The sequence below is a fragment of the Leguminivora glycinivorella genome, chromosome 6 (assembly GCF_023078275.1).
Source record: "Leguminivora glycinivorella isolate SPB_JAAS2020 chromosome 6, LegGlyc_1.1, whole genome shotgun sequence".
Taxonomy (NCBI): domain Eukaryota; kingdom Metazoa; phylum Arthropoda; class Insecta; order Lepidoptera; family Tortricidae; genus Leguminivora; species Leguminivora glycinivorella.
The window spans coordinates 19,487,403-19,498,484 of NC_062976.1; the positions used below are offsets into that span (position 1 = coordinate 19,487,403).

General features: G+C 40.0%; 1 protein-coding gene across 3 annotated transcripts; it reads left to right on the plus strand.

Annotated features, from left to right (window-relative positions):
* The first annotated feature begins 5,281 nt into the window (after positions 1 to 5,281).
* On the plus strand, positions 5,282 to 10,313 carry LOC125227431. 3 transcript variants are annotated; one of them, XM_048131749.1, is made up of 2 exons: positions 5,282 to 5,431; positions 8,392 to 10,313. In XM_048131749.1, exon 2 carries the CDS (start codon positions 8,398 to 8,400, stop codon positions 8,893 to 8,895), a length of 498 nt encoding a protein of 165 aa, XP_047987706.1. In that variant the 5' UTR covers positions 5,282 to 5,431; positions 8,392 to 8,397; the 3' UTR covers positions 8,896 to 10,313. The 3 variants fall into 3 exon arrangements, with proteins under 3 accessions (XP_047987706.1, XP_047987707.1, XP_047987705.1); XM_048131750.1 differs by lacking the exon at positions 5,282 to 5,431 and adding an exon at positions 5,601 to 5,622; XM_048131748.1 differs by lacking the exon at positions 5,282 to 5,431 and adding an exon at positions 7,962 to 8,247.
* The last annotated feature ends 769 nt before the right edge of the window (positions 10,314 to 11,082 follow it).

Genomic DNA, 11,082 nt, shown 5'->3' on the forward strand with positions numbered 1-11,082 from the left:
ATCGGTCCAATTCGCCGGCCTCCATACACTGTGCTCGTGAGCATTGCGAGAGATTTAACAGCATATTCCTGATACCATTTTAAGACTAAAATGTCAGATAATTACAGTATACTTTTCTGGATTTCGCCTAGTTTCCGAGTTATTACCAATTGAAAAAAAAGATCTTATTGTTACTCAGTACACACAGCTTTTTTTAACGACGTTGATGCCATTATGGATAATAATCTCATATCCTGATTGATAGATGTCAAAAAGTGAGAAGTAAAACTTTTCAAAAATTAGGTTTAAAAAAAACTAAAAAACTAATTTTTTAAGTGTCAGTTTTTTGAAAAACAAACCTTTTATGCAAAAATACGTTCAAAAATAGTAAAAAAAAAATTGTTTTGACAATTTTTCCTCATCTGTATTTTTTCTTCTTTCTTTTGGCCTCTGAAATGCGTGGTTAAAATCTCCCGTAATGCTCACGAGCACCGTGTATATTTGCAAGTAATTGCAGTAGCAAATGAAAAACGTGCGCCGACGCAGCTCAATTTCGTGACAGCGCCGATAATGGCGGATCGAGCGTTATCATTCTGCATAATGACCTCGAAACGCTGGGTGAAGACGCTGCATTTATAATTAATTTTATCAATGTCTCAGCTCCGGTGTCACTAGTACCTTTACCACGAGCAAAGAGGATCGAGTATTATAGAGAGTTACTGTCGAAGTAAAATGTGTAATCACAGTGCATAGACTGCCATCTCTTGATACAGGCTTAAAACTTTTGAACCTCAGTTTTGACATTTTGGCCCATATTCCTAGCTTGATATGTGTTAAAATGTCAAATATTAATATTAGCGCCATCTAGCTGAGCGTACCCCAAAGGTGTAATGCCATCTAGGCCTCCGTACTTTTTTCTGTATGGTACTGAGGTACGTTTTTTTCTTAGACTTTATCTGTCTATACGGGGTTATATATATGTCTTTGCCACGAGCAATGAAATAAATATACAATGATATTTTTAAGTACTAGCCAAACTTTTCATATAGTACTTTTGAGGTCATAATGAACAAGTTTTATTATATATGTCGGAGCCGGTGGCTCTACGAAAGCATCAGGGGCCTGGCACCAGCTTCATGGTGGGCGGAAACGGTGGGCATATCACGCACACAAGTCCAATAAATGTTTATGCAATAAATGATGTAACTGGTAACGAATATTACTAAATCACAACGTCAATTAATTAGGTTCCAAATCACAAAGAAATCACACCAAGTCAATAAAAGCTTTAACATCACCAAGTTATCAGAAACGGAAACGAATCCGTGGGTCAAGTTGTACAAATCGGTACTTAAAGCGCACACGTAATCTCACGGCACGGTTATGGGATAGGGCGCGGTCGCGCGTCTATATTCAACCATGTCCCAAATCTTAATGCTCTCTTGGCACCTCAAGGAATGCTTATAATAAACAACTAATTTCATTACGTACCACAACAGACCCACGGCTACGTTCGGCGGTGTTTATAATATCCGCCCCGTCTCAAAGAACAACGATATCACTGTGACAATTCCGCTAATGCTGTTAATGTAAACATTGGACCAGGAATGTGGGCCACCTTCACGGGCCTCAGCCACTGGTTACAGGTGCCTTGCGCCGACATTTGACTGTGCCATAGAATTATGAGTGCCACAACATACAGTCGAAAGTCGAAATGTATGAAATAGCCGAATTTTTTTCGCGACTAAGTCCGTTTTCACATTATCCGATCCGATATCGGATGTCGGAAGGATTTCAATGGAAAAAATCCTAGATGGCGCCTGTAATGTATGGGATATCGGTCCGACATCCGATATCGGATCGGAAAATATGAAAACGCATTAAGACTTGAGTTTTCAATTTTTACGCCTCGATTTACATATAATGTTTTTCTTCACACTTGCAACAAAAGAAAATAAAAAAGATAACAAAAGTTGTACTTGCAATTTCATAACTCCCTCTGAAGAAAGGTTTTTCTATAACTCCCGCTAGGCTTGCGTGCAATTATACACTAACTGAGCGAGTGTGATGAAAATTAGACGTTCAGTGTTAACATTGTCAGTAGTACTCGTACTTAGTACCAAAGAGGAGCGAGTATTATAGAGAGTTACTGTCGAAGTAAAATATGTAATCACAGTGCATAGACTGCCATCTCTTGACACAGGCTTAACTTTTTGAACCTCAGTGTTGACAATTTGGCCCATATTCTTAGCTTGATATGTGTTAAAATGTCAAATATTACTATTAGCGCCATCTAGCCGAGCGTACCCCAAAGGTGTAATGCCATCTAGGCCACCGTACCTTTTTCTGTATGGTACTCAGGTACGTTTTTTCTTAGATTTTATCTGTTTATACGAAGTTATATTATGTCTTTGTTAGTACTTAGCTGTATACAGATTAAAGGTGTTCGATTGATTCCGATAGTGCTCGGTTAATAACCTGGCCCCGTAGCCGAATGGCATTTCTACGACACGAAGCAAAAACGAAACGCCGCGAAAAGTAGTCTGGCTCTGTCGCGCCAATACGCAAGAGCGATAGAGATAGATATCTACGAGCGTTTCGTTTCGTGAGCGTTTCGTGCCGTTTGTGCCATTCGGCTATACCTATGCACCCAGCAGATGCATTATGGATGACCTTATCTATGCGATATAAACAAGTTTCACTTTTAGTACCCCCTATTGAAAGAGACAAACAGTCAGTGTTATTCGAAGTTTTATGAACACTTAAAATTAGCTCTAGATATGATACATAATATGCACCTATCGGATCTACCAGAGCTAAACGTGATTTTTTTGACAAACTTGCCTCAGCAGTACTTACAGTCGCCATCAGTTATATCTGAGCGAAAGGGGAGCGCAAAAATATCTGAACATGCATTATCGCCTTGACAACAGGCGTGTTCAGATATTTTTGACTGTGACCGCTCATGACGGCGACTGCACAAACGTATGTTTGTACTACATGTCATACATTGATTGAGTGTATAACATTTTTGAAAAAACCCCCGACCGCGACATAGTAGACCGATTTTCATGAAACATGGCTAAGAACACTCCCGACTAGCTCAGCTTTCAGACAAAAAAAAACTAAATCTAAATCGGTTCATCCGTTCGGGAGCAACGATACCACAGACAGACACACACAGACAGACAGACAGACACGTCAAACTTATAACACCCCGTCGTTTTTGCGTCGGGGGTTAAAAATGATGTCAGTTGCCTCCTCATAAACGAAGTGGAAATTCGAAAAAGTTCATTGTTGGTAATAGGTACCTATTTTGATTTCAATCGGAAAATCATAAAACTGTCAATCAATTCAAACTTATATAATTTTAATCCAATTGACCTTTCTTGCTGTGGTCAATTAGATAAGGAATTAATTGAATACCATAATTCCGCCGGGAATTCACAATTACGCATTCGTCCGACCCATTTCTACACGGGTAACAAACCCATGAGTCACCCGGGCCGCTGCAATTTTGGCCACAGTTTAGTCCGACGGGCATCTCCGTTGTCACTCAGCGATTAACGTGTTGGATCCCGGCCAAAGCCTGTACTTGTGTACTGTCCCTTTGTTTATAGGTGACATGTATTTTCACTACGTTTTCCTCTGGCGACGCGGCTGTAGGTTAAAGTACTTGTACATTTAAATAGGTATTTTTGGGCCATTTTTTCAAAGTTGTCCACCCCACTTTTTTGTAACATGGGTATTTTTACGCGATTCATACTCAGATTCGCGAGGTCTTTCGATCCTGATAGGAGAAGAAAAATGTCTCAAGACTTCCATACATTTTTCAAACCTTCCATTCCGTCACCGCCAGTTCGCCATACAAAAAGTAAGTATGAAAAAATGGTAACGGAATGGGAAAAAACCTTGGGACACTTATTTTCTTGTATTAGGATTGAAAGAGCTCACGATTCTGAGTGGAAATCACATAAAAATTTCCAAATCCAAAAAAAAGTGGCCCTTTTATGCGTGGACGTAGTTACGCTATAAGGATCCATCTTATAAAAATGGACATACCTATAACTAAATGACGTTTCTTCGTGACTAATAGTTCAACTTTTATTAGCACTAGGAGGAAAACATTCCTTGCCTATTCGCGACATATGTAGTCAGTGGGCCCCTTTAATGCATTGTTATACTTAGTCGTATGTTCAACATTAACGTGTCTTATGCAATTTAGTATTCCTTCTTTGCTCAATTTCTTAAAGCTTAGCTAGAAGATTAGAAATTACATAAAGATGGGCCATTTTTTCAAAGTTGTCCATCCCACTTTTTTGCAACATGGGTATTTTTTACTAAAGTAAAAAATTTTTACTAAAGTAGTCATACTCAAAATCGCGAGGTCTTTCGATCCTGATAGAGAGAAAAAAATGTCCCAAAATTTCCATGCATTTTTCAAACCCTCCACTCCGAAACTACCATACAAAATGTATGAAAAATGGTAACGGAACGGGAAAAAACCTTGGGACACAGGATTGAAAGAGCTCGCAATTCTGAGTGGAAACTAAAAAAAAATCCATATACAAAAAAACTAGGGGGGGGGACAACTTTGAAAAAAATGGTCCCCATACTTTATTTTGTTATTTTCAGCAATAAAGTGACACACGCATACTTATATGTACATTGTACATACCCATGCGATAGGATTCTATTATATGTCACAATATTTCACTAGGTATTGAATGATGAGGTGGCTAGCTGGAATAAAAATGATAAGCTGATAAGTTCTATGTCACACTACGTAGATTCGTAGATAGATAGAGACATTTGCAAAAGATTAGGAGCTAAATAAGTAGGCTAGTAACGCAAGATCATAAATTAAAAATTAAAATTTGGTGTCAGTTATAATTTTGCATCATTGCATCGTTGCACATTGAACTGCAACTCGTATGTTATCGAATTTACAGACTGTGCATTGTAATGATGTCAAGTTAAATTTGCTTGTTGGTTAGGCTAATACAATTGCATAATGTACAATTAATTCAGTAGGTATATAATAGGAATAAGACTTATTTGTACCTTTGGGGCAGTGACGATAATTATAAGTAATTAAAATGGAACTTCTACAGGTACTATAATGGAAAATACCTACTATATATTTTTCTATGTTTATATACAAGGTCAACAGGTAGGTATATAATATAATATAAAATTTCCTTTTCAGTGAGGTAAGTACCCAGCTGAACAAAGGAAGGATCTAGATAATTAGGTGCGGACAAAAATAGTCTGTGCGTAGTCGGGCCCTGGCCAGATGACGTCACGGCCAGGGCCGGCGGCGGGGCAAGACGGGCCCCGCGCCAGTGCCGCGCGCGCCGCCCGCCTGGTCGCACGCTCCGCCGCCACCCAGCCGACAGCCCACCACGCCACCCCCCTGCCGGTTGCCTACGCGCTCCCGAACTGACACACGGTGAGTACCTACTTCACGACCTATCTATCTACACGACTCGCATGCTATCCTAGACTACACGTCACATATGCGCTAGGAAAGTTATTGTTCGACTGCAGCGACCGATGCACCGAGGTGACAAGCCGTTGCAGATTTCTCCCGGCTCTGGTGGGTGCAGCGATCCCATCTAACGTCACACATGCCTATCACTAGTATGTAATTGCACTTTTTATTGTTAATTAGTCTGTAGTTTTCTTGTATCGAAGAGCGAGTCAACCTTGGCGCATCGTGCATTGCAACGGGGACCTTGCAAGTCACGCGTCACACTAACCTCGCCTCACGCCGTGCTCGTACCTTTACCTCGGTTTCGCTCGATAACGTTTCCAAGTTGATTCGTACGCGGAGTACGCTTTCCATTGCTCCGCTCGCTCGCAAAGAGCGCAATATCTAACAAGACCGCTTATACGACTAGCCCGCAATGGATTTGAAATGATTTTATTAAGTCGCGTAGTAAAAGTGACTTGGTAAGGACTTGTGTTGATAGACGCGTTTGACGGAGCGGACGCAAACAGCTGACCGATGACGACGTATTTCTTTTTGATAGATAAAGAGTAAATGACGCGGTCGATCAAGGACGTACGATCATTATTGAATGGTATTTCCCGTTTAGTGCTAAACTAACTTACTTACTAATGGTTCGCTCAAACGACAGTCATTAACAATAAAAGTTATTGTGTTAATCGCATCGGTCGTTAGAATAAGTAAGTTAATTCTTTACCAATTCAGGTGCTTAAAACAAGTATGTATAAGGTATAGAGGCGTGCGTGCACACGCATACCTAACTACATATACAAGGGGCCTCGGCGTTTCCCGAGTTATCGCGCTGGAAAAACACGCCATACTTTATCGCAGCCGTGCTCACAATCTGCAGTGCAATTCAGCGAGCAGAACTTCAACGCAACCGCAACATTACACTATCACTAATTGGAACGTTTTGTTTATATACATCCCGCTGTAGTTTTAATAAAGTTTTATTGCAGTGCATTTATGGATGGTTAGCAACAGCAACACATACATGAACAGATATGTGTTGCAGTAATGCAGTATCATCCGCTCGCCTTCGCCGGCGCTTTTATTGCATTTGCTTCATTTAGGGCACGGGACCAAGACGATAAAATCGAAAGGAGACCGTCGGCTTTTCCTCTCACCGTCTTACCAAATGCACCGCACCCGCTCCAGTTTGCATTACTTTCTTGTCTTTAATGGACTTAAAAAAGCATTCACCATGCTTACATATATGAATTTGAGTAGGTAGGTAAAAACTAGATAAGATGATAACTTGATCAGTTAGATATCATTCCTCAAATGATCAATAAGGTTATGATCTCTAATATGATAAAACTAGATGCTGCATTATCCAGAGGAAATACGTATTGCTGTTTTAGATAAGGTTTTTTCCCCTCACTAGCTCGGAAACACGTGTTTTGTCCTTTAATACCAGCGGGTAAAAACGCATTTTATCCACTAGTGGGTAAAGTAATTTGACCTTGAATAAAGTCAAATTAACTGCTTTAAAATTGATAAAATTAGGTGAATCTCGTAATAAAGATGATTTACCACCTGTGGAACTACTGGAAGCAGTGATAAACGCATTTTTTGCGTTGTAGTTTCCTCGCTACAGTGAGGGGAAAAGTTTTGTGTTACACTCGGGTGCAAATATATTTTACTTCTCGTGTGTTAAAAAACTTGCAAGTTCAGGATTCTATTCTCGAACCACTCGCTTCGCTCGTGGTTCAACTATAGAATCCTTTCACTTGCTCGTTTTTCAATTCCACACTCGGCGTTAAAATAGAACTTTGCCCCGTTGTATAACAAATAACTATTAAGTGTCCAAGTATTTTTTTTGTAGATGTAGAGGTAAATAAAACATGTAGAATCGAATGGGCCTATTTACTCATTTGTTTACTGTATTCGTAATTGACGTTGAGGCTCGGGTTGTGTATATTTTTCACCTCGAGTTGGCATTGAACGTGGTCCACAAACCGGTAGGTTGCGGTTACCCTTCGCCGAACATTGAGACTCGCTTACCGCCTGTTGCGACTCGCAATCAATACACTTCAATATTTAGGTAAATTAAAAACTTTGCATTGTCTAAACGGTCGAGAAGACTACTAAAATTATTAAATAACATCGTTGGCTTTCAAACATAAGTCAGATTGAAATCGAGCGAGGCACAGCCCTATCAAGATCTTCAATTGTTGGTTATTTCTTTTATAAGGATGCAAGTTGCATCCCGAGCTACGAGTAGCTAATGATACTAAAATTGAACCACAAACGTAGTAGAGTGGTTCGAAAATTAGAATCAAATAATTCCACGAACCATGAAAATAACTAAAATATGCTCATTCTTTGCCACTCTTGAAAATGAAACGTTCTCATCAGATTTAAGATGAATAACGACAGCCTTTCCCTGCTGGTGAGGTCTAAAAAGACATTTATGTTTGTAGATACGCTCTCGCGCTTAGGCCCTTTGTTATTCAGCCACATCCTACCATAGGATTCTCCAGAATCGTATTAAGTGGGTCGTACTGTGTCATCAATTCAACTTGTAGGTAGTTTAGTAAAGTAGCGTGACGCTACAGTGAACCGTGACGCACTGTCATCAAGCCGTCCGATAAACGGCGCGAGCCTGTAGGTTGGCAGTCCTCGCCCACTTGGAGCGCTCGTGGTCACCCGTGTAGCCCCGCGCGCGACATTGACACACATACTGTGGCCAAAGATTCACGTTACAACTTAGCACTGCCACTGCTAGCAACATTATGAAATCGCTTGTTCTTGTAGGTATTGCCCCGCATCTGTAAATGTTCTTTCCTTGTCGTATTTTTCCGTAATGCAATTCAGTGTGGCTATGGTTTTACGTCATGGATCGATTATGTAGGTACCTGTGAACATGTTATAATTGTGTATTTTTTTTATTTCAGAGTGAAATGGTGAGAAAATACGAAAGAATGAGCGGCCGCCAGTCTTGGAACGAGGCCGACATGGCGAGGGCTGTAGCAGCTGTAGTTTCAGGGAAGATGGGATACAAACTGGCCGCCAGGACATTCCACATACCGCGTTCAACCTTACAGCGGCGCGCCAGCAAGATACGTTACCAGCAGCCCGACGATCCGAAACCCATAATGGGGCACTACAGACGCGTTTTCACGGAGAGCCAAGAAAAAGATCTAGTCGGCTACATCAAGAGCATGGAGCAGTACTTCATGGGCGTATCACGCCGAGACATCAGGGAGCTGGCGTACCAGTATGCTGAAGACAACAACTTGAATCATCCCTTTGATACCAACTCGAGGATGGCCGGCGAGGACTGGGTCAGGAATTTCCTTAAAAGGAATCCCGAGCTGATGCACAAATCGGAGAAAGAATTCGAGCTGGAACCGGTGAACTTCGACCAATTCTATCATTTCATGGTTCAATTCTCATGATTAGTGGTTCCCACTGGTATTATTCCTATACAATAGAAGACCTTGTCTGAAAAACTGTAAACTAAAAGAACTCTCAAGGTAACACGGAGGCGTTACTGCACCGCTCAAAACAATTTATAGTGCCATGGCCTTTTTTCACACGAAATCCAAGCATGCAAACCATGGCCAAAGATTACTATTGAATTAACCTAAGTAGAGAGTTTATAAAAATCTATTTTTAATTAAATGTAGGGAACAAATTAACAAAGCTCAAAAATAGAGAAAAGTTTTACAAGACCTATGGTAGATATTTAACAAAACCGTGTTGTTAGAAACTACTTATTTTAATGCTATGATTGTACTTATCGTTTGAATGGAATCGTACCATCCGTTAATTCTTAATTTATAGTTTAAAATTTTGTTATTTAATGGTAAATTTTATCTTGCTAAATTAAGGGCTGTGATAATAAGAGAAATGTATATTTGTGGAACATATCAAGTAATTGGGGTGTTGTGTAGGTTTAGATGGGGTAATGGAAGGGGAAGGATAGTTAAAAAATCTCACATGCCAAGCATGAGCTAATGATATAGATAAGGGTCCAGCGAACCATTTAAGGAAAGCTAGTTACGTTATCAAATATCGTTCAAGTTGGAAAGAGGGATTGTTTACACGAACTTTTTATTGTAACGGATTCTATCAATAGTTCTTATCCGAAGATTATTTTGTCCGTTCATTTCATTTGTAATATTGAATGCAAGATAAATCAAACATGTAATCAGAAAGTATATCAGTAAGAATATATTTTAGAACCCATGGGTTCTAATTTACAAGTGTAATATTATTTCTCGTAAATATCTTGATTGTATCATGGCTCGTTCGTTGAACAAGCGCGCGCACAGCGCAGGCTCCGGCGCAGCAGGGCAAGCACATGAATGGCGCGACAGTATTTCGCGAGATAGACGAATTACCCGTCCCACACTAATTAATATAGTTGGTAAAGAACGGGTAGTTTATCTCGCGGGAGAGATAATGTCGCCGCGCCTATTGTGTGATTGCCCTACAGGTATCGACTAATGTGATAAACGGTGATTGGTGATATTAGTAAAAAAAAATAATTACAGATCAGACTAAATTTTTGAACATTGTTCTTTAAATTAAAAGCGAAATATTTATTCTATAATTATAAGACATTAAGTACCTTATATTTTTTGTCGTTACCTGATTTAAGTTTTGATCTCTTAAGTTAGTTTAGGCTTTAGATTATTTATTTAGCCTCAAAAATATTAAATTTGTTGAAGAGGTTTGTTATGGGACCGCAGTCACCTACCTACACGTATGCCAAACCTGTTGATGATTTGAGATTTATTTTAATTTAATTCTTAAGTACTTACTTACTTAATATTAGTGTAACTACATTCAATAAATATTTTAAACTCGACGATGATTTTATTATTTTTAGCACTTCGAAAATCCCAACCTAGGGTAAACTCGCCTCATTTGGTGACACGCCTAATTCGGTGAAACAACCAAAAATCGTCTTTCGGAATAGTGCTTCAAAGCCTGTATCACCGAATGAGGCGAGTTTACCCTACACTAATATTTTAATGAGTCACTTAATTGAAAAACCAGAGAATTGCAACTATGAGGTAAACCTCATATCAATCTAAAGATTTAAGTACCTAACTACCTATTAAGCCAGGCGTCCATGCACTTAGGCCACAGACCAACCCCTATAGACATCTATTACAAGACGACTCGCGGTGGCCAGCCTTCCTAGTATTTGCACTGATATAAGCGCGGGCGCTCGCCGTGCCCGATCAGTATCGACCAAGTAACAGACCCGAAAGCAGCGCGTGTTTTTCGCACAAAAAAATTGGAAAAGGGTATTTTGATGCCTTAAAGATGTCCACCTGTAGTGTGAAATGGTGTGGAAAGGTAACAAGAAGCTCAAATTTAAAAACAGACGGCATTACATTCCACAAATAAGTCATATTTATAATTTATTCAGAGCCGGCATAGGTCAACTTACATTGGCCACTTACGCGTCAGTAGAGGGACAGTCATACTTCTGTCCCTTTTCATCTGGCGCGACTGCCCGCCGTCCTTGAAACGGCCAATCACAGCGCGCTTAACACATTCCCCGCCCGCTCCTCGCACCCCAAACACTGGTGACTCGTATCGCGAACCAAATATACAAGACTGCCACT